Here is a 24151-nt window from a genome sequence, read left to right as displayed (position 1 = left end):
CAGTCCACAGTCCCTTATCTGAAACCCTTGAGGCTAGTGATATTTCAGAATTCTGATTTTAGAAAGGTAACATAGAACATATGCCATATGCAGTCAATACTCATTCACAATAGCAGTAGTTGTGTTCTATAAAGTCACCCAAAACACTGAATTAGCAAACACAGAATTTTTGGCCCAGGGAAAATACACACATACAACAAATACATACACACACACATACACACATACCCCACACAGAGAGCATAATCCTAAATCCTAGAACAAATCATTCTGGTAGATTCTGTATTTTTTATTTCACATGAGAGACATGAGGTTCAGAAGTGGTAACTCTCCTGAGGCTGCCCCACTAACTGGTCCTGAAGCTGGGATTCAGACTCTATCCAACTGGCATGGAGCTGAGCTTCTTTCCCTACACTGTGCTGCCCCGTCCATCTCCACCCTCTGGTCACCTCCGCATAAGCAGGGGCAACAAGGCAGAGTGCTGCCTACTTCGACCTTGGCTGGGATTGTGCAAGTCGGTCACTCAAATTTTTTGCCACTCTGCATATGTCCACGAATGACTGTGGAAGCGCTGCGCATACTGATTTGGGAGTTACAGATAAAGTTTAGGGAGTAGACAAATTCACAAATACAAAATCTGTGAATAATGAGGATCAACTGTATTACCCCAGTGGAGTCTGAGGGAACATCCCATCACTAAACACACTGATATTTTTGAAGCAAAACACATGGATACTCACGCTAAGTGGAACAGAGAAAATCTATACATACTAACACATCAGTTCAGGCCAGGGAAAGTTTTGGTGCCAAAAAAATTTTGCTGCTAAACTTACGAAGAAAGTGAAGTGAGGACTTATTTTGAAAAATAAAAGAAAACCTTTCCATGGACTTGGTAGCACATTAATAAGTCAGAAATACTGCACTTTCACGTCTATATGGCCACAGCTGGTGACAGGAAATGAAGGGCCCATGGCAAGTGCTTTGGTGCAGAAGGCAAAAAGATGGTGCAGCCTGCCCAGCAATGGAAGGAGCAAGGGACCGGCATGGTGTCCAAGGCACATTCTGCCCTGAGGGCCACCATCTGTGACCCCCAAGCCATGCTCTGCACACATCAGAGGCACAGCCTTCCTCCCCCTCCACACTCCCTTTCTCCTTTCCAGCAGTTCCTCTTTTCCTCCTTCACTGCCTGTGCCTCAGGACTATCTTGGCATCCAGAGACGGTTCTTGAACTAACCATTCCAGAAGAAAATTGAGCATCTCTGAAAAGGGCAAGAAGGGAATTTCCAATAAGGGTTAAAGACAAATGAATACGTATAACATATTTCAGAACATTCTGAAAAGTAGTCTTGGCCGAAAGTGTCTTCACAAGCAAAAACTGTATGACAGGGATACCTGAGAATAATGAAGAGTACTTACGATAAAAGAATCAGTAAGGAAAAAAAAAAATCACCTTCTTCACCCTTAAAATAAAAAATCAAAGCAAACTAAAAAAACTAACAAATTAGTAAGATCAGAAAGTTTCCATACCGAAGATATAAACTCTTCTTGGTCATTCATACTCTCAGACATAGTGTCAGAAAAATTGGCTTCATTTGTATCTAGCGCTGAAGGCAAAGAATGAGTTTTACATAGAGAGTAGGAAGTCAAAGACCTGGTGAAGCTGCAAGGGCTGATTTGAGGACTCAGGGGGCTTAGCACCCTAGACATGGGGTTTATACTATCCGACGCTTGTCCTCTTGGAGAATGAAGACCTGTTTTGTAGTGCTCAGTCTTTATTCCATCATGTCTGTGCTGGCCATGGGTTGGCCTGGATGGTAGATTAGAAAACAAAACAAATAAAAAATTGTAGCAACTTTTCTCTTTCCAACAGAAATGTAGGAAATCTGCTTAACAGCCTAACTAATAAGGCTACAATTTACAAAATGAGCAACTTACTCAGATGAGAAAGAGATTTATTTCATTCATTCAGGCCCCAAATATCCAATTCCCACTACCAAGTCCCTGCCCTCACACACTTATGGTATAGCAAGAAAGACAAACAAGCTGCCAGAGTAATCTAGTGTGGTTAGTGCTGGGACAGGAGAAGTGCTGTGCACATAAGAAGGCACCTAACCTAACTAGGGGATTGGGTGGGTGTAGGAGTGGAGGTGAGGGTGTCAGCAAAGGCTTTGGGTAGGAAAACATGTAAGCCATATAGTATGAGCTGAAGCCAAGTGGCTTTTCACCGAATGCTTATTTCTTACGGTAACAGCCTATAACAAATTGACTAAAAACACAAAGGAAGCTGTTTATAAAAAGCCAAATTCTACTTCTTATGGGCAAATGGGGTTGAAGAGGTGGAAGGCAGCATGAAAAGCCTCAGGTAATACACATCTTGTTTACACTGACATCCAGAGTGTACAAAACTAAAGCTTTAATGAAAATGCTAAACACCTCCCCCATCCATTTTTTAACATGATCATAGCTTTACTTGTGCACACTATACTTCAGAATTAAACACTGAGTCCCTTGATGAAGATTTAATTTCTGTAAGTCAAAAATTATTCTCAAAAAAATAAGAATTATACTGTACCAATACACATTTTAAATAAACTTTTAAAAAATTTTACTTGAACTCTGTATTCTTGAACTCAGTTGTTCTGCTGTGTGTTGGTTTAAAGATCCTGTCATTTTGTTTTTTGCACATCTGAGTAGAAATCTCCAGCTGAGATTTGGTATTCATCAAATCTTTCTGTAGTTGTTGATTTTCAGACACTAATTTATTTAATGCCTCAATATAATTCTCCTGGAGGTCTGCTAGTGAAATCTCTTTTGCCTAATAAAAAAGAATACTAGAGTCACTTAATCTGTACAAGAATACCTGTGATCTGTGATACTGCTGGTTGGAAAATTCAGTGTTTTTTAGTTGTAAGTAGTTAATCTATGGCTTTAATGAAGCTTTGTTTTTAGCCCTCCTAAGACTAACAGAGATAAAGAATTCTTCAAGTAAATGGTAGTGGAACACTAGAAGCACAATGGGCTTCCTTGTGTGGCAAGGAATTCCAAGAAGGTGGAGGAAGGATGGAATCAGGATGGAGGAAAGCTGTAAGAGGGAATCAGAAACAGGGAAGAAGAAGGAAAATAGCAGCCATGTTTCTTCTGCAAGAAGGTGAAGGTTGAATAGCCCCAGAATACTAATGGAAGAAAACGGAGACCTAGTTCAAGGAAAGAAATTTGAACAAAAAGTTCTGAGAAAAATCTTCTGGCTGGCAGGGACAACTTTTAAATACATAATCTCTAATCTTAAACACTTTTCTACAACTTTGGTATCTACTCATATATAAATTTGGACATGATAAAGCAGGATTCAAGTATATAGTGGGAATTACTATTCTGATCTGCTATCATAAATTTTATTGCTCTTCAATTCTAGGTGTTTCCTGGTAAGACACTACTTGAAAAAATGGTAGTCTGGGTGATTTTTTTTCTAATGACAAAATATTTTAATTAGTATTATGCAAAGTTATGGTAATCTTTGGAGTTTAATACCATGGTTAGCTTGGTCTTTTCTGTAAAAAAAAAAAAAAAAAAAAAAAAAAAACAAATTCTGAAAGTAAGCTGGTCAAGAGTGGTCTGACAAACATAATTTTCCTAACAAAAACATAAACTTTAAAATATACCTGTGAACTATCTGTGTACAAGTAGTGACTATGAGCTACAAAATCTTTCAACAAGTTGTCAATGCCAGATAAAATATCAGAGAAGAATATCTGCAGGACATACGAGTTAAAATGAAACTATTATCGGTTTTTAAAACATGGTAAGTAATTTATCAGAGCTGTTGCTTTCATTATTAAGATAATTAGGTAATTTATTAAAATAGACATTTAACCCAAACATTCATTTGTACAAGTAACTTCAGCTTCCTACATGGTAAAATGCAAAAGGGCATTTTCTAATAATTATTCTTCATAATATGTACAACATATTCACACTGTATGTAATTTCAAAACTAGAGAAAGCTTAAACTGCTGACAAGGTTTTCACCAGTTTGATGTCTGATGTCATTAAACATACTTATTAAAAAATGATAATGCTTACCTTCATTCAGGTATGTTTTAAAAATTTCTCTAAGTTATTATTTTATAAACAATTACTACAGATAAATGAATATGAAAGGTAATATGAAAACTGAGTAGCAAGCACACATCTAGCTGTGTAAAGAAAGAACAGTATTACCACTATTATTGATAGCTGGAAGTTTCAGGAGAAATTAAGCTGAACAGCATCTCTGGTCATGGTCTGGCTTAAGTTCCCCTGAGAGTTCTCAATTCTTAAATATGAACAGATAATCACTACATAAGATAAGAGTCTCTCAACAAAGTACTGCTGAATCCTAAGCCTTTACAGAATTCTGTGGTATAAATCAGTTTAGTTCTTAGAGTTCTCCACTAGTAGCTTAGTATTGACTTTATTAGGGGATATCAAGTTCCCTCCCTCCCTTCCTTCCTTCCTTCCCTCCTTCCCACTTTCCCCCTTACAAAATGTTTAGCTATTGTCTCCTCTCCTATTATTCCCAACCTCGTGGGTTTGTGCTTTAAAAATAAATCCTTTCGAAAATTTTCTCCCATTTTGTAGGTTGCCTGTTCACTCTGATGGTAGTTTCTTTTGCTGTACAGAAGCTCTTTAGCTTAATTAGATCCCATCTGTCAATTTTGGCTTTTGTTGCCATTGCTTTTGGTGTTTTAGACATGAAGTTCTTGCCCATGCCTATGTCCTGAATGGTATTGCCTAGGTTTTCTTCTAGGGTTTTTATGGTTTTAGGTCTAACGTTTAAGTCTTTAATCCATCTTGAATTGATTTTTGTATAAGGTGTAAGGAAGGGATCCAGTTTCAGCTTTCTACATATGGCTAGCCAGTTTTCCCAGCACCATTTATTAAATAGGGAATCCTTTCCCCATTGCTTGTTTTTGTCAGGTTTGTCAAAGATCAGATAGTTGTAGATATGCGGCATTATTTCTGAGGGCTCTGTTCTGTTCTGTTGATCTGTATCTCTGTTTTGGTACCAGTACCATGCTGTTTTGGTTACTGTAGCCTTGTAGTATAGTTTGAAGTCAAGTAGAGTGATGCCTCCAGCTTTGTTCTTTTGGCTTAGGATTGACTTGGCGATGAGGGCTCTTTTTTGGTTCCATATGAACTTTAAAGTAGTTTTTTCCAATTCTGTGAAGAAAGGCATTGGTAGCTTGATGGGGATGGCATTGAATCTATAAATTACCTTGGGCAGTATGGCCATTTTCATGATATTGATTCTTCCTACCCATGAGCATGGGATGTTCTTCCATTTGTTTGTATCCTCTTTTATTTCCTTGAGCAGTGGTTTGTAGTTCTCCTTGAAGAGGTCCTTCACATCCCTTGTAAGTTGGATTCCTAGGTATTTTATTCTCTTTGAAGCAATTGTGAATGGGAGTTCACTCATGATTTGGCTCTCTGTTTGTCTGTTGTTGGTAAGAATGCCTGTGATTTTTGTACATTGATTTTGTATCCTGAGACTTTGCTGAAGTTGCTTATCAGCTTAAGAAGATTTTGGGCTGAGACAATGGGGTTTTCTAGATATACAATCATGTCGTCTGCAAAGAGGAACAATTTGACTTCCTCTTTTCCTAACTGAATACCCTTTATTTCCTTCTCCTGCCTAATTGCCCTGGCCAGAACTTCCAACACTATGTTGAATAGGAGTGGTGAGAGAGGGCATCCCTGTCTTGTGCCAGTTTGCAAAGGGAATGCTTCCAGTTTTTGCCCATTCAGTATGATATTGGCTGTGGGTTTGTCATAGATAGCTCTTAGTATTTTGAAATACGTCCCATCAATACCTAATTTATTGAGAGTTTTTAGCATGAAGGGTTGTTGAATTTTGTCAAAGGCCTTTTCTGCATCTATTGAGATAATCATGTGGTTTTTGTCTTTGGCAACCTACTCATCTGACAAAGGGCTAATATCCAGAATCTACAATGAACTCAAACAAATTTACAAGAAAAAAACAAACAAACCCATCAAAAAGTGGGCAAAGGACATGAACAGACACTTCTCAAAAGAAGACATTTATGCAGCCAAAAAACACATGAAAAAATGCTCATCATCACTGGCCATCAGAGAAATGCAAATCAAAACCACAATGAGATACCATCTCACACCAGTTACAATGGCGATCATTAAAAAGTCAGGAAACAACAGGTGCTGGAGAGGATGTGGAGAAACAGGAACACTTTTACATTGTTGGTGGAACTGTAAACTAGTTCAACCACTGTGGAAGTCAGTGTGGCGATTCCTCAGGGATCTAGAACTAGAAATACCATTTGACCCAGCCATCCCATTACTGGGTATATACCCAAAGGACTATAAATCATGCTGCTATAAAGACACATGCACACGTATGTTTATTGCGGCATTATTCACAATAGCAAAGACTTGGAACCAACCCAAATGTCCAACAATGATAGACTGGATTAAGAAAATGTGGCACATATACACCATGGAATACTATGCAGCCATAAAAAATGATGAGTTCATGTCCTTTGTAGGGACATGGATGAAATTGGAAATCATCATTCTCAGTAAACTATCGCAAGAACAAAAAAACAAACACTGCATATTCTCACTCATAGGTGGGAACTGAACAATGAGATCACATGGACACAGGAAGGGGAACATCACACTCTGGGGACTGTTGTGGGGTGGGGGGAGGGGGGAGGGATAGTATTGGGAGATAAACCTAATGCTAGATGACGAGTTAGTGGGTGCAGCGCACCAGCATGGCACATGTATACATATGTAACTAACCTGCACAATGTGCACATGTACCCTAAAACTTAAAGTATAATAATAAAAGGAAAAAATAAAAATAAAAGAAAAGAAAAATAAATCCTTTCATGATAGTTTTAGAGGGATTTGAGGATAGAGCAAGATCAGATGAGTGTTTTCATCTGCCACCTTCAATGACAGCGTAATATTCATAAAATCACAAATTAACCATTGAAATAAATATTTAGTTTATTTCAAAATTTTGGATATTGCAAACAATACTTCAATGACCATTTTATGCACATTTGCTCCTAGAGAATGGTTTCCATGGGAATGTAAAAAGATAAGACCATTCTGAAAAGAATTCAGCAAGGACTATCAAAATCAGAAACACACATGACCCAGGAATTTAGAGGCTATACGTATTTACGCATTTGATGGATATTGCTAAGCTGTCCTCTAGAAAGGCCGTATCAATTCACTTTCTCATTGACAGTGCAATAAGTCTGTTTCCTTACATCTTTCTAACACTGGCTATATATTAGTTTTTAAAGGTTATTATCAAACCAATTAGTAAAAGAATGTCTATTTATTTTGCTTTATTAGAGAGGTTGAACAGTTTTCTTTGTTTACTAATATTTATATCAATTCTGTGAGGTATCTATCTACATTCTTTGCCTATTTTTCTACCGGATTATCTTTTCCTTATTATCTTTGTAGGGAATTTTTATATATTAATAATTTACATTAACCTTTTGTCTGATTATAAACTGTTTTCTCCCTATTAGTCTTTTTTAATAGGGCCTTTTACCATCCAGAAACTTCACATTTTTATGTTGTAAAATCCTCTATGGCGTCATGATGTTTGGAGAATCTTACCCTTCTGAAAGATTATAAAAATAGTCCCCCATTTTTCCAGTTGAAATAAGGTACTCTATAATAGTCTTTTGCATGTTCTTCCACCCCAGTATCCACAATCCTGGATTGCGAAATTAGAATTTTTCAGAGCAAACAGGGAGCATGTTGGAACTATATATCTTTTTGGAGGAATACTATCTGGAAATGCAGGAAAAAAGCATTTATACAATTTTCAGACATCTGACCTACACCAAGAAAAGATGGGTCAGAATAGATGAGTCATTTTGCAAATTATAGGAATTTTGTAACAAAACAGTTAAAAGAGCATCTATACTGTAATTCATTGTTGGCTAATCATGTTCTCTCTGGTTTCACAGAAGCTTGTATGCATTTCTTACCCTTGCTACTAGATTACTCTAGTCTCTTAAAGGCTAGAGTAATTTGAGTAATTGCAGCTGATCCAAAATCTCTCTTAAAGGCAAGAATGCTATCTTATTCAGCCTGTGTTCATTATAGCACCTACTAAAAGTCCTTGAATATAAAAGATTCTAAAATATTTTATTATGTGAATATCTTGTAGAAATAAAATTAAAATTAAATTATTTTAAAGACAATATACTTTCTAAAAAGATAATAAACATAATAATAATTAACAATAATAATAATACCACCATCTAGGATGTATTGCATACTTACTAAGTGCCAGGTACTATGTACTATGCTAAGTCCTTCATATACATTCTTCCAACTAAGAACACAGACTGTAGGTAAATTTTATCACATACATAATATAAAAAAATACCTTCCTGGCCGAGCATGGTGGCTCATGCCTGTAATCCTAGCACTTTGGGAGGCTGAGGCGGGCAGATCACCTGAGGTTGGGAGTTCGAGACCAGCCTGACCAACATGGAGAAACCCTGTCTCTACTGAAAATACAAAATCAGCCAGGTGTGGTGGCGCATGCCTGTGATCCCAGTTACTCAGGAGGCTGAGGCAGGAGCATCATTTGAACCTGGGAGGTGGAGGCTGCGGTGAGCCAAGATCACGCCACTGCACTCCAGCCTGGGTAACAAGAGTGAAACCCCGTCTCAAAAAAAACAAACAAAAAGACAAACAAAAACCCTTCCTGCTGCTGGAGTGGAGAGTCATATTTTGCTCACTTCCAGTATTGTTTTACCTTCACTTTCTTTGAGAAAATTTCTGCAAAAGGATCTAAGTTGATCTTAATTCTCTCTTTATAATGTAAATATTTACAAAGTAATTTTTTTGAAGGCTTGGATAGTAGAAAAACTTAAGTTTCTATTTATGTACCTCATGTAAACCCAATTCCAATTTCATCACCATTTCAGAAAGATGACGATTTTCTAATTTGAGTGACTCCAGCTGATCCAAAATCTCCTGAAAAGTGGAAAGCAGAAAAAAATAAATATAACATGTAAATCAAATGCATCTTACAAAATTTATCACATGGAATTTTCATTAGGCTAAGTCATATTCTTCATTTATATATATACATATACATATTTATATATATATACATATATATGTACGTGTGTGTGTATATATATATATATATATGGACTTTCTAAAAAGATTTTTAAGATGTTATTAAGGTGAATGAACATGAATGGGATGAAGATATCATTCTAATAGGATAAATCAGGTGACAAAGCAGCAAAGTTTCAGTCCACTGAACCCCTTAAATCCCTACCCATTCTCCTGTGCTGGCCTCCTCCAATTTGGCTTCTACCTGCAACGTCACATGGAATTGTACTTTATTCACAAAATAACAACTTATATTCAGTTCTCGTTCCCCTCAGCTTTTGTGCTTGACCATTCCCATTTGAAAATATTCCTTCTTTCCTTGGCTTGGCAAAAACTATCTCATTTCCCTCCTCACTGCTCCTTTTTTTAAGCTTCATTCCAACATCTTTTTTACGCTAAATGAGAAGTATCCTAAGTTTGGTTTGAGTCACTTCTCTTCTTACGCTATGCTTTCTCACTATAATCATTAAGTCTCTCAGGGGGTTTCAAATGTCACCATGAAGAAAGGACAGCCACAGCTAAATGCCTAATCCTGATTTTAATCTTCAACTCCAGGCCTTCTGTGGAATTGACTATTACCCATACAAAATTCCAGCCTTTATTCCAAACAAATGTGTCAAACCAATGTCCTCTCCACCAGTTTCCCCAGTCTGTGTACTTTTCACACAAATTCATCATCCTTCACCAAACTTGCTCCCTGTCTTTTCTCTATTTCATTAAAAAGCATCACTTTCCATCAGTTGCCTAAGTTTAAATCCTGTGGAGCACCATTCCTTAACTCTGCCTACCTCACCCTCCCTGCCAATCAAATACAATGCCCAGTCATTTTTACCAGCCCAGTATCTCCAGAATTCATCCATTTCCCTCTGCCTCCCCTGCCCACTGCTCAGGCCACCATCTTACCACTGTAACAGCATCTGGGTGCTCTGTCTCCTGCTTATTCTCCATTTAAGGACCACTGAATTTTACTCCTGCTTGCAGCCATTCCCTACTGACCTCAAAGTCACAGTGTAACTCCTTTACATGGCTAACATAGCCCTTCAGCAGCCAGTCCCTGCTTTCCAGTCTCATACCTTCCACTCATCCCACTTGTACTCTAGTTTCAACCACAGCGAGCATGTTTCTACTCTCTCTTAGAGACCTCTGTATTTTCCTGTGCCTGAAACACTTTTCCTCCCCATCACCCAGCTCGCTCCTAACTTAGCTTTGCTATCACACCTTCTGGAAGGCCTTTGCAGCGAGTGGTCTAGATTCAGGCTGCTTGTGATCTCTAGTGACTCTCACCATACACCACTGATACAGTCACTTTACTTGCTGTGTCTACTCTCACCTCCCCACCATACTCACTAAACTCTCTGCTAGCCAGCATACTCTCAGCTCAAAGCAGGTATCTAATAAAAATTCACTGAATTAAATATTATGAAAATTATGTCTTTAATCAACTCCATCTTTAAAACAAATTTCAAATTTAAAAAAGGTTTTGTTCAGGCTTCACCTTATGCTCTACTGCTTTGTCTTCTGCCTTTTGCATCTCTGCTCTGAGTCGCTTTTCCATGTCTGAGGAAGAACCTTTGGTGGAAGCAATAGTGATATCTCGCTGATGTAACTCCTGAGTTAGATGGGAGATTTCCATCTTCATTCCTTCTAGTGCAGAACTGTAACTTTGTTCACCCTGTAAAATCTGTTCTTTCAACTATAAAGAAGCAGAAAAGAAAGCACCAAAAGTTAAGAGAAAGCATTTAGATAGAATAATATGTTACTAGCTAATAAAATAAAAGTTCACCTTATCTCAAGACATTAAATTTCTCCTAAATTAAATCTGCAGAAAAATTAGCAATTTACCAAGTTGCATATCTGTACTGAAGGTCAGGTGGTTATACCTACAATCATTTATTATACCTCAAAACAGGGAGAGATGGGTTATTCAAGTGCTGAGGACCAGAATCAAGGTCCATGCACACAATTTAGAGGAGAGTACTTGTGACCTTCATTCTTTTTTTTAGTTGTGAATCTAAAAGTTTTGCTCATATGGTATCTTAGTCCACAGGATAACAAATAGAACAAGAGGAAGAAAGGAGCTAGAAGTAATCTTAAAGAAGTAACAAAAAATACAAATCAACAAATAGGACAGTTAGGGCCCATTCACATAGACACAAACAGCCCTGCATACCTCAATAGCTGACAAGGATACTAACTACATCATAGCACAGGAGACAATACATAAATACTATCTTTAGGCAATAAGAAAATATTAAGTGACCGTTCATATTTTTTTGCAAGCAACAGAGTGTATGTCTTTTAGAAAACTTTTCATCAAAACATGTTTAAAATAAAGTTTTTGAGTTCAAAGGGGACAGCCTTCAATTATCTTAAAAATATTTATTGGGCATCAGGGGCAATGCCAAAGAAAGAAGGCACTTTCCCTATGCACATTCCACAAACTCTTCCACTCCTAAATATCAAGTGGTCCCTTGGACTACATTTTTTTCTCATTAAAAATAACCCCTATAATCTCCCAATCCACAGCTTAGTCCATAAACACATACAATTTTGCAATCCTAGGTATGCAGATTTTTACCTTCTTAATCTCTGCTTTGTATTCATTGTTATGTGCTTCCATCCTCTTCAGTTCTTCATATTTTTCCATTAGTTCTTGGCTCAGCTGTTTACACGTTGCACTCACAGATTCCAAACTGTATGACAAAAATAAGATCCCATACTTAAAACCAAAATCCTGAAACCTATAAATTGGACTATCTAATTTACATTCTTGATATCCAAAAAATATCCAGCCAATATCTTAAACATCACCTCAGTCATTTAAAATATTACTAAAAAGCCAATCAATAAAAAAACTGTGATAAAAATATAAACTATTGTCCCAATGTCAAAAATAATAAACTTAATTTTAGTCAAATGGAAGAGTACACATATACTTCAATAATAACAAAGACTATCTCAAGTACTCCAAGTATTCCAAAAGGAATAAAGCAGAAAATATGTGTGTGTATGCATGTTTGTGTATTTAACATGTAGATAAAAGTAAGAAAATACTTACTGGTTTCCAAAACCAGAAATAAATGTAAAAACAAAAAATGTATTACTTAAAGATAACCTAAAAAGTGTAAAATGATATTTCTCTTGTTGTTTGCCTAAAGGTTAACAGTTCATGTTAAAAGCAATTTTATCTTTTACATACAGAAAATGTCAGTGTACAAATGATCATGATTCATGTGTTTAAAACAAAATATCACACTCTTCACAATCAAAAAGTTGAGAGGTTATGAAAAACCAAAAAAAATTCTATAAGTACGACAATGACAAGTGTTTAGGTGGGTATGGTATAGCATTAGTCAGGATTCAATTAACACCCAAGGAAGTAACACCACCACAGCAGAACAAAAAGGATCACCATGTGTCAACTGTTACCCCTTCCTACCCTGCTTCTGAGGTGGCAGGGAGGAAAACCTAAGTGAAGGGCTGCTAAACAGGTGAAAGGTAAAGAAGTAGAGTCAGTACAGACAACTCTTTTGAAGAATTTGGTCTTAAAGAGAAGTACAGAAATGTGGAAATAACTTGACGGAGACATAGGATTAAGGGATGGTTTTTCCCCCAGATGGGTGATGTTATAGCGTATTTTATACCAGTGGATATGATTCAGCAGACAGAAAGAACTTGATGACGTAGAAGAGAAAGGATATAACTACAGAAAAAGGACACAAGTGGAGTGGTTGGTCTTAGAAGTGCAGAAAGGCACAGGTATGGGCAGACTGGTAGATTTGATGACAGAAAGATTAAGAGGTTCTCCTTTAATGGCTTCTGTCTTCTCAATGAAATAAGAACTTAGGGCAGGGTGTGGTGACTCATGCCTGTAATCCCAGCACTTTGGGAAGCCAAGGCAGGTGGATCACCTGAGGTCAGGAGTTCAAGACCAGCCTGGCCAACACGGTGAAACCCCGTCTCTACAAAAATATAAAAATTAGCCAGGCATGGTGGTGCACACCTGTAATCTCAGCTACTCGGGAGGCTGGGACGGAAGAATCAATTGAACCGGGAGGCGGAGGTTGCAGTGAGCTGAGATTGTGCCATTGCACTCCAGTCTGGGTGACAGAGCGGGACTCCGTCTCAAAAAAAAAAGAAATAAGAACTTAGGCCATCTGTGGATACTAGAAAAAAATCTTATTTTTTTTACTATGACTATTACATTCATTTACAATATGATGATCAAAAATTCATTTTAACAACTTGAAATTTTTGAAATGTGTGTATAATTATGTACCTGCCTTCAAGACGAGTCACCTCTGCCTGCAGAAGGTCCTCACTAGTATGGGTAAAATTCAACTGGGAGAGCACACTGTCTAAGTCCCCCTGCCCTTGAGAGGTGTACTTCTTTTCTGCCAGAGATTCTTCCCGTGGCCTATGGAAAGACATAGGATGATTGTTAAGGCCTTTATCTCTGCAAACAAAAATAATGCTCATCTAGTCTGTGTTTCCCAACCATTTTTGGTAACCTCTTTGGAACTCTTCAGTTTGTCTCCTGCTTTATAAAAAGAATATCGGGAGAGAAAAGAAAGAGTCAAGAGATGCTGATACTTCAAAAAGTAGCAATTTACTCCCTTCTTAACTGGGATGTGGCCTTTTTTCAAGGGGAAAAGACAAAATGGCAAAATCACTTCAGTGACACTTGAAACCCTGTACCAAAAAAACTGAAAAGTTACAGGAGAATTCTGGCAAAAATAAAAGTGTGCACCAGACTTAAATCAAGCAAGAGGGCTAGCCCAATGGCTGGCTGCTATTAATGATAAGCAGCTACTAATCACAACTTATTCCACCAACAAAGTGAGGCCTCCAGGAGACATGGATGACAATTCCCTGCACATCTGGATTTTCACCAAGCATGCAAACTGACCTTGGTTTCTAACTTTCTAAACGAGAGTCTCTGTTAGGGACCCTAACTGGTGGCAGAAGAAAATTAACCACACAAAATTCTGTAACACTTTAAAAACCTAACTCAGAAGTTAAAGCCAATTAAGAAAATCCACAATATGATCAAACATAAAATTATGAATATGCAATATGAAAACTAGTGCTTGGACGGGCGTGGCAGCTCACACCTGTAATCCCAGCACTTTGGGAGGCCGAGGTGGGCAGATCACCTGAGGTTAGGAATTTAAGACCGGCCTAGCCAACATGATGAATGCCCGTCTCTAAAAATACAAAAAACTAGCCAGGTGTGGTAGCATGCACCTGTAGTCCCAGCTACTTGGGAGGCTGAGGCTGGAGAATGGCTTGAACCTCGGAGGTTGAGGTTGCAGTGAGCTGAGATTGCACCACTGCACTCCAGTCTGGGCAACAGGAGACTATCTGAAAATAAAATAAAAATAAAAATAAAAATAAGCCTAGTGCTTAATACCTAGCCATTAAGTGGCTAAGATGAATAATATTTAAGATTAAATTTACCTTATAGCTTCTACAGCATGTTGAGTGTTAGTTGCCTTTACTTTTTCTTGTAACTTCTCCTTTTGTATTCTGGCCTCATGTATGAGATTTTCTTGAGACTGAAGAGCTGCCTTCAATTCTCTCTTTTCTTCCTGCAGAGCCTGCAAAAAAGTCAAATATGATTATAATTTTCCTTCTTTTTTCTTCCTGCAGAACCTGCAAAATACTCAGAAATTTCTAAGCCAGCTATTATTACAATTTTTCTATTTCACGAGAAGCCAGGAAGTCAGACTATAAGTTATGCAACAATATTACAATACTGTAAATATTGTAATAAAGTCACAATATTAGTAAAACTATCAATATCTGATCCATCATTTATAAAGTAGGGAAGAAAGTATGGATTGTAGAACCTAGTTCTAGCTTAATAACACTCTCTTAAAATACTCATACACACACTTCCCCCAATTATAGTGATTTTAAAACAGACCTCTAATAGTTTTTCAGATTCCCTCAATTTTTCTTCTTTTTGCTGCTGCTCCTGCAGGACAGTCATACTGGTTCCAACCAAGTCATTGACCCTCATGGTGAGGCGCTCTATTTCCAACTCATTGGCACAGATAGTGTCATTAGCCCGCTCCAGTTTACTGCTTAAGTGTTGAATTTCTGATTGGCTAGAAAGTTCCACAGACTCTAATTTCTGTTTCCGATTGGCAAGCTGAGCCTAGAAACACAGACTATCAATCAATAGGTAAAAGGGAAATGATAAAATAATCAATGAATAAGACTAAAATGAAACTATTATTTCCATAAAAACATAAAGCACTGGCTCACTAAAATATATATATATATATATATATATATATATATTGAGAAGGGGTAAGAAAGAATTGAGAGGCTGGGAGTGGTGGCTCACGCCTGTAATCCTAACAGTATGGGAGGCTGAGGCAGGCAGATCGCTTGAGCTCAGGAGTTCGAGATCAGCCTGGAAACATGGCGAAACCCTGTCTTTATAAAAAATACAAAAATTGGCCGGGTGCAGTGGATCACGCCTGTAATCCCGCACTTTGGGAGGCTGAGGTGGGCGGATCATGAGGTCAGGAGATTGAGACCATCCTTGCCAACATGGTGAAACCCGTCTCTACTAAAAATACAAAAATTAGCTGGGCGTGGTGGCACGTGCCTGTAATCCCAGCTACTCGGGATCGGGAGGCTGAGGCAGGAGAATCACTTGAACCAGAGAGTCGGAGGTTGCAGTGAGCCGAGATTGCGCCACTGCACTGCAGCCTAGTGACAGAATGAGACTCTGTCTCAAAACAAACAAACAAACAAACAAAATACAAAAATTACCCGAGCACAGTGGCATGGGAGGATCACATGAACCCAGGAAGCTGAAGCTGCAGTGAGCCAAGATCGCACCACTGCACTCCGGCCTGCGTGACAAAGTAAGAACCTGTCTCAAATAAATAAATAAATAGAAAAGAATGGATAAAGTAAAGGGATTCCTCAGGAGAAGAGATGCTACAGTATTCTACCTACTCACACGGAAATTCAACCGCAACCTGGCTGGAATTATTTCCTATTTAAAACATAGAAAATAGGAACTATAATGCATTATTATATTTCTGATGGAAGTTTAGAAATTAGAATTTCAAAATCACTAAATTTGTAGTTTAAATTCCCCCCCCCCCCACCTAGAGCATGTTGTAATTATTCTGTTTTAACATTATAAACATTCATATTTAGATTAGTCATAGTGACCATAAAATGCTCTTTAAATTCAGAGAAATGGGGAAATTGTGGACTTTTGTTTATTGGAGGAAAAGGTGCTTATAAGGGAGGAGAGATTGGTTCTGTCATCAGTTTTTGGACACTTCCGGAGTTAAGAGGTAAACAAATATAATGCATCTCAAACTGGTTTCTCTGAATGATACGTTTACTGACTACTATGTTTTAGGCTACGCATCCCAGCAGTATTGGGTTTTAGCTCCAAACTTTTTAGTTTTTACAAGTTTTAATCCAGCATCCTGGCTGGTACTTCATCTACACATTGAAGATGAATATAAATAATCTGTAGAGGTAAACTTCCCTTACTCGAAATATTTCTAAAGGTAAAAGCACACAATTTTACTTTAGAAATACAAGTAGAAATATCTCTGGGAAATCTATCTATTGCAGATTTAAAGATTTTATTATTTACAGTACAGGTCCAAATCCTGTACTATATACTGTAGTCAAATAAAGTAGATGCTAAAAACTTCCCATAAGCCAGAGAGAGGGTAGAAGAGAGGTGAAGAGATAGACAAATACTGTTTGTATAAATTACCGATCAAGATTTCAGTGCAAAGAGCCTTTTTTTTTTTTTTTTAACCAGATCCCTACAATGGTATAAAGGAAGAACATCAACATTTAGGTTTAGATTCACTAGAACAACTGCTAAGCATGGAACTGTCTTCAAACTTTTAAATATAATATAAACTTTTTTTTCAAAGAGGAAAGGTTTCCTGTGCAGAATAAATAAATGCAGATATTGGGTGAGGGTGAGAAGGAGAAAAGGGTTAGAGCCCAGCTTGCTGAAATGTCCCTTAGTCCTACCCTTAATCTGTACAGCAGCCCTGGGTCTCAGCAAAACACAACTAGAAACCCACTGCCCAAATGGGCACTCAGATAATACACAATTGCAAAACACTATCTTCTTAATACTGTAATAGCTACCTAACACTATCAACTCAAATCTGTGATCTTAAACTCAGTATTGATATAATAAACTAATAGTTAAACCAAGGCATACTTTAACCAGTGAGTCTAGATTTGCTAAATACTAATAAACTTCTCAGTTTTGAAGAATGGAGAACATAACCTTCTTTCACTGATTTACTATTTTGGTCACACAAAAATACAGTGTTTTTTAAGCATAGTGAAAAGTACATAATCAACTCAAGTACAAATTCTAAATTTTCATTGCCTAGAATGCACTAGGTAGGGCTGCACTACCATTGCAGTCACCCACACGCGGCTATTGCACAACTGAACTGTGGCTAATCTGAATTGAGATGTGCTCTTAACCATATAATACAAATTCAGTTAAAGATTTCAAAGACTCGTTAAAAAAATGTAAAGTAAATGTTGTAATATTTCTGACATATTGAGTTGAATATATTATTAAAATTAATTTCACCTTTTTACTTTTTAATGTGACTAGTAGAAAATTTTAAATTACATGTGACTCACCAATATCTATTAGCACTACACTAATCTCAAGAATACTTCATCAATACTAAGAAAGTCAGAAATAATTATTTAAAAACTTCTAAAATAATGATTATTTCTGATAATTATCTGGCTTTAGAGGTATTTTAAGGCTGGCATATTTTTAAACTTTTTTTTTTTTTTTTTGCACTAACCACTAATTCTTTGAGCCAGAAACAGGCATTCCTCTTATTAATCTAACATTTAGCATTCTATTGGAGTGGGTAGAAGTTATTTCAACAATACAAATCACAGCAGAGGTGGTTAAAAGTAAAGAAGCAATCAAGAAGGCAATTTACATCAGGGAGACTGAAACTGAAACAAAAGGCCAGTGTGGCCAAATAAAGTGTGAAGGAGAGTGGAGAAGAAATTGGGGAGTGGGGGTTGAATTCAAATCCTCTTCTGGATTTGTGATAGCTACTTCCTGGTGCTTCAAGAAAATGACTCTCCCAGAGAGTGAGATTACTATGAACAATGTGATATGAAGCAACAGGGCTTTTTATTTTCCAAAGAATCCCAGTATGAAGGTACGGCCATTGTAAGCATCAAACCCTTACCAAGCTCCCCATCACTGTCAACTCCAAATGCGCCAGTGCAGGCCACAGCCTCGCAGCATTTCCACTGGAGAGCAGCCTAAAGAGCCTATTAACAACACAGCTCCTAGTAAGATTCTCTTATCACTGTTGTGTCTATGCTACTATGAACTTTTAAACAGTAGGTCTAAGCCAATTCAATTAACTCTGATAATTCTACCAAGACAACAGATCAACATTTGAGTTAGGGTCATTTTTTTCTTCAAAAGTTGTGACAGGAAAAGGATGCTTTTAAAAATATAACATATATACGTATAAATATATTTATATACATATAATTAACAGTGGATTTAAAATTAACTTGAAGAATATTTTACAGCTCATCTAAGTATTTCAAAAGGAAAACATAGAGCAACCTCTACTTTTTTCACATACTGTTTATCAGTTAAATATTTTACATTTTATGTTGGCTTAATATTTTAATTTTTTTCAAATGTTCTTACTGTTCTCTAAGATTTCCTTGAACATTTCCTTTGCATTATGTAGGCAACAGAAAAAGTAGCCTTCTAAACAGAAATGACCTTAGTTTTAGACTGTACTGATCCTTTTCCTATACTATATAACCACGACTCTGTTGTTACATCTAGCATTACAGTTTAACAACTGTACTTTTTAATAAAATACATTTTAATATTTGATAGAACAAACATCCCCCCATTACTCCTTTTTAAAAAATGTTGGTGGCCAGGCACAGTGGCTCACACCTGTAATCCCAGCACTCTGGGAGGCTGAGGCAGGTGGATCACTTGAGGTCAGGAGTTCGAGAAAAGCCTGACCAGGATAGTAAAACCCCATCTCTACTAAAAACACAAAATCAGCTGGGCATGGTGGTGCACGCCTGTAATCCTAGCTACTTGGGATGCTGAGGAGGAGGATTGTTTGATCTGGGAGGCGGAGGTTGCAGCGAGCCGAGATTGTGCCACTGCACTCCAGCCTGGGCAATAAGAGCGAAAATCAGTCTCAAAAAAAAAAAAAAAAAAAAAGTTGGCTAGTATCATTCATTTATCATTCCATATGAATTTTAGGGTCATTTTGTCCAATCCTGAAAATGTAATAGTCAGTAAATTATATAACCATTTAAAAAACAAATTTAGATTCCTATCAAATACCTTACACTAAAGTAATTTTTAGATAAAATGTATTAAAAAGAAATGATAAAGCATTAGAAGAAATTTGACTTAGGTAAGACTTTATAGTATGATATCAAAGATAGAAACGCTGAAGAAAAAATTGATAAAATTAAGCAATTCTAATTAACTGTTTATAAAACAATTGTACTTCCATAAAAAATACTGGGCAAAAATTAAGGTAAATTGAGTACACATGCGCAACTGTAACATAATAGCAAAGGGCTTATACTTCATACTTAAGTGTATGGAAAGCTCTTTCAGAATAGTAAAATATAAACATCCGGCCAGGTGCGATGGTTCACGCCTGTAATCCTAGCACTTTGGGAGGCCAAGGTGGGCAGATCACTTGAGGTCTGGAGTTCAAGACCAACATGGCCAACATGGTGAAACCCTGTCTCTACTGAAAATACAGAAATTAGCTGAGCGTGGTGGTGAGCACCTGTAATCCCAGCTACTCAGGAGGCTGAGGCAGGAGAACTGCTTGAAGGGTGGCAGAGGTTGCAGTCAGCCGAGATCAGGCCACTGTACTCCAGGCTGGGCAACCAATGCTCCGTCTCAAAAAAGAAAATAAAATAAGATTAAAAAAAAAAAAATCCTAAAAGGTGAATAAAGGACACAAATAATTTATGAAAAATGAAGATGGCCATAAACAGATGAAAAAAGTCCTCAACCTCACTCATATTAAAACAATGTATATTAAAACAATGGTATCTTTTTTTTCACCTATAAGATTGGCAAAGACAAGCCTAAAAGTGGGGAAAGTCAAAAGAAATAATAGCGCTCAATGTGGGGAAAGTATGAGGAAATGGATATTCTCACATACTGCTAGAGAAAGTCTATCAATCCATCATTGGAGAAAACTTTGGCAATATATATTAAAATATTTGAAGGTACTCTGATACAGTAAATCCAATTCTAGGGCCATTTCCTAAGAAAATAAATACTCCTAAATGTTTATATAAGGATGTTAATCTAAGCACTATTTACAAAAGTGAAAAGTAAAAAACTAAATGTTCTACAATAAGGGACTGGTTACAAATGTCATTATACATTTGACGATAGGGGGGACTTCTACACAATCATTATGACTACAAATTTGTTGACATGTCATATTTAAAAAGGAAAAATTTTAAAGCTGTGACGTGCTTAGCATAGTACCTGTCACTTAGTAAGCATTCTATATATTTTAAAGTTATTGTTTCATGGAAAATTTCAAGCATACACAAATATAGAGAGAGTAAGATGATGAACCCCTATCACACAGCTTCAAAAATTATCAACACTTTGCTACTCTCAGGACTTTTTAAAGTTTGCAACTACCCCTCCTTTCCCATTCACAGTGCATATAGGTTTTTCCTATCAAAAGTACATGAATGTACTGCACACTGTATGTAAGCATACACAAAGTCAGAAGAAATTTACACAAAAATTTTATTCATCGTAAATCTCTTAACGGTAGAATTATGGGTGATTTATTTATTTCTCATTTTATCCGCATTTTCTCATTTTTCTAAAATAAGCATGTATTATGTAATTTTAATAGCTGATTAAAAGAAATGAATTCAAGCAAACATATGTCAAAGAATGAGAGGTTGTTTCTGAATTATACTTTTAGATGTTAAAAACATATAAGAAAAAAATTATACAGAGATTTTTTTTTAATGGAGGGTAGGTTAATATCCACTTACTCAGCCTCCCAGGTTTTCTACTGTCATTGTTCAATGGTGACCCACCTTTCAACCAAATGCAATACATCAACCTTGACTGGATTCTGACTCAAACATTCAATTGTAAAAAGATAGTTTTCTGGACAACTGGAGAAATGTGAACAGACTGGATATTAAATTATATTAAGAAGTTATTATTCTAATGTGATACTGATATATTGTAGTTATTTTTTAAGTCCTTACCTGTTGGGAAATAAGATGATATCTATGATTTGCTCTGTAATATTCCACCCAAAAATAAGAAGTAGGGAATGGTATAGAGTTTCAGTTTGACAAGATAAAAAAGTTCTAGAGATCTGTTGCACAACAGTGTACATATAGTTAACATTACTATACTATACATTTAAAAATGGTTAAGGTGGAACATTTTATGTGTCTTTTACCACAATTAAAATAAAGATTAACAAGATGATGACAACTATTAATGCTACTTAATGGATATAGATAAGTTTATTTAGATGTTTAAAAAAATGATGATCATACAGCACTGGTATATACTGAATCACTGAAAGATTTAATTTTATTTAGTTTGCTAAGGGAGAAGGATAAATACATTTATATGTAACATTTTTATTAAACAATCAGACAGTTTTAGGTTAAACAAAACTATCAGAAGAATTAATTCAAACACCCTTAGTAGGAAAAACAAATGTTGGCTGTTGAAAGGCTTCTTACCCTAGCCCTAGCTGAATTACAGTAAGTAAAAATCCCATTTTTACTAATAATGAAGTTTTAATTACATAGAGTCAATAATCACAACAGTAATATGAAATAGGATAATAGTAATTTGAAGAGAGAATCTATAATCAATAATACTCCATGGATAAATAATTGAGAACTGTAAAAATTAAGACTCAATTTGTTTTTTTGTCAATCTGAAGGCTACAACTAGAATATAACAATATCTTGGTCAAGTGTGGTGGCTCACACCTGTAATCCCAGCACTTTAGGAGGCCAAGGTGGAAGGATTGCTGGAGCCCAGGAATTCAAGATCAGCCTGAGCAATGCAGCAAGACCTCATCTCAAGAAAACCAAAAAAAATTTTTTGTTGTTAAAAAAAATATATATATATATATATATACACACACACAATATCTTATTAGGTCTCTACGGTGCTTTGGCATTCAAGTCAAACAAACTGGTCTAGACATCTCAGGATTTCACTGGTCTGTCTGGCTGCACAGCTTGCTGTGGCCTAGAAAATAAATTTCTTCCTTGCAGTTGTTGTGGACTTTTCCTACCATTTTGAATGAAGTCACTCACAGCAGAGCCACAACCACTGTCGGTAGTTTATCAGACCGCTGATATTTCAGGGAGACGAACAAAAAGTTAATGCATTACTGAGACTTAAAATAGCAAATAAATGCATATTATTTTTAAAAACCCAAAAAGCAAAAAAAAAAAAAAAACCCTCCCTTCTAGCTATTTCAACTTACCCAGTCTGTTCCCTCATTCTATAAAACTAAGATAACTACCAACCTTGACAGATTATCATAATATTAAACAGAGAACACATACAAGAAGCACTGGGTCAATGTCTAGCACATAACAGATGATCACAAATTTTTTTAGTTTCCTTTATGTTCTTGATTCTAACTGAAAAAGGAATGAGCTGAATATGTTCTTACAAGACATATTCCTAAAGTAGGTGTCTGTTTTTTGGTTTTGCTTAAGCCATTACAAGAAAAGTTTCTATCAATGTTCTAAAATAGGTGTTTTTGTTACCACAAAGACACCACTTTTAGTTGGTGTGCACACCATTGCCATGTGACTCTCTCCATATCTGTCTGCATAGGCAGACTAACTGAAGCTCCCTAGCTGAGACACTCCGGCCAAGACACCCCAGTGACCATAGGGATGGAGCAAGGCACAGACTATAGTAGAGCTGAGAGACCCAACAAGAGACAGAAAGACATGGAAAAGGAGACAGAGGGAGGAATGGGATTGTGGTACGGAAGACAGAGAGGGGAGGAAGAGAGGGCGATAAAGCTAGGGACCAAGATGAGGAGAGTGAACATGGATGCAAGCATAGAGTGAGCCTGAGTAAGCAAGACAATGACAGAGAGTGGGTGAGCAAGTCAGAAACAAGCAAGGAGGCAAAGCAGCAAGCGGGCACAAGGACATGAGCCTGGACAGGAGAGTGAATGCACGCATGTGTGAGGGCAGGCGGGAAGAAGGAGCTGAGTCTAGATGCTGAGTAGAGGCTTCCTAAACAAGAGAGCAGGGTTCGTGGAGAGAAGCTGAAAGAGGCTAAATGGTACTAGGACAGTGCATTAAGGTATTTCAAACTTGATCAAAACCTATCTGCTTCTCATTATTTTAAAAAGTCTTAGGCCTACCTGAATTATCTCTGATTGTTCAGCCAGAGCCTTCCTTTGTGCCTCCAGTGAAGATACCTGTTGCTGATAAATCAAGCGTTGCTTCTCCCAGTCCAGCGATTTCTGACGGAATTCCTGAGGAGGCAATTAGAGTACTTAATTTCTGAGTGCTTCTCCTCCCTGTCACTACTTCCCAGACTCCTTTTAACTTTAATTTCTCCCCATGTCCCTGGGTACGCTCGCACCTTTCTCCACAGCGGGAGCGCCCATTACTCACTCAGCTAACAGAGCTGGAGAGTAATACTAAATTCCTCACATACTGTGCCTCTGGATATCTGTCTTTCTAAATTTAACACCCTGATGGTGAGGAGTATGACACACAGATGCTAAGCATTGGATTCAGATGTTTTTCACTGATTTGCTGCCACCTAAGGGTTGTTATAATTTTCTAGTGCATTTTCAGAAAACTGATGCTAAGATAACTAAAATTTTAAAGTATGATTACAGATATCCCT

At 37.0% G+C, this 24151-nt stretch overlaps 1 protein-coding gene across 50 annotated transcripts in view; it reads right to left on the bottom strand.

Moving 5' to 3' along the window:
• CEP63 (centrosomal protein 63) overlaps positions 1 to 24151 on the bottom strand; it is an 89649-nt gene that overhangs the window by 14272 nt on the left and 51226 nt on the right. For 13 of the 50 annotated variants that reach the window (XM_019023953.4, XM_055383294.2, XM_019023952.4 and 10 more), the window contains 9 exons: positions 23658 to 23771; positions 15110 to 15343; positions 14641 to 14780; positions 13460 to 13597; positions 11759 to 11873; positions 10676 to 10873; positions 8947 to 9033; positions 2610 to 2815; positions 1528 to 1807 (listed from right to left, as the gene is read on the bottom strand). In XM_019023953.4, coding sequence (XP_018879498.4) covers positions 1528 to 1807; positions 2610 to 2815; positions 8947 to 9033; positions 10676 to 10873; positions 11759 to 11873; positions 13460 to 13597; positions 14641 to 14780; positions 15110 to 15343; positions 23658 to 23771 — 1512 coding nt within the window. Of the gene's footprint in view, positions 1 to 1527; positions 1808 to 2609; positions 2816 to 7001; positions 7834 to 8946; positions 9034 to 10675; positions 10874 to 11758; positions 11874 to 13459; positions 13598 to 14640; positions 14781 to 15109; positions 15344 to 23657; positions 23772 to 24151 lie in introns of those variants that run through there. The other 37 variants (XM_055383318.2, XM_055383314.2, XM_031008967.3 and 34 more) reach the window with 8 other exon arrangements.

Source organism: Gorilla gorilla, chromosome 2 (genome assembly GCF_029281585.2).
Source record: "Gorilla gorilla gorilla isolate KB3781 chromosome 2, NHGRI_mGorGor1-v2.1_pri, whole genome shotgun sequence".
NCBI lineage: Eukaryota > Metazoa > Chordata > Mammalia > Primates > Hominidae > Gorilla > Gorilla gorilla.
Note: the sequence above shows the minus strand (reverse complement) of the source record. Positions and strands in the feature narration are given on the sequence as shown.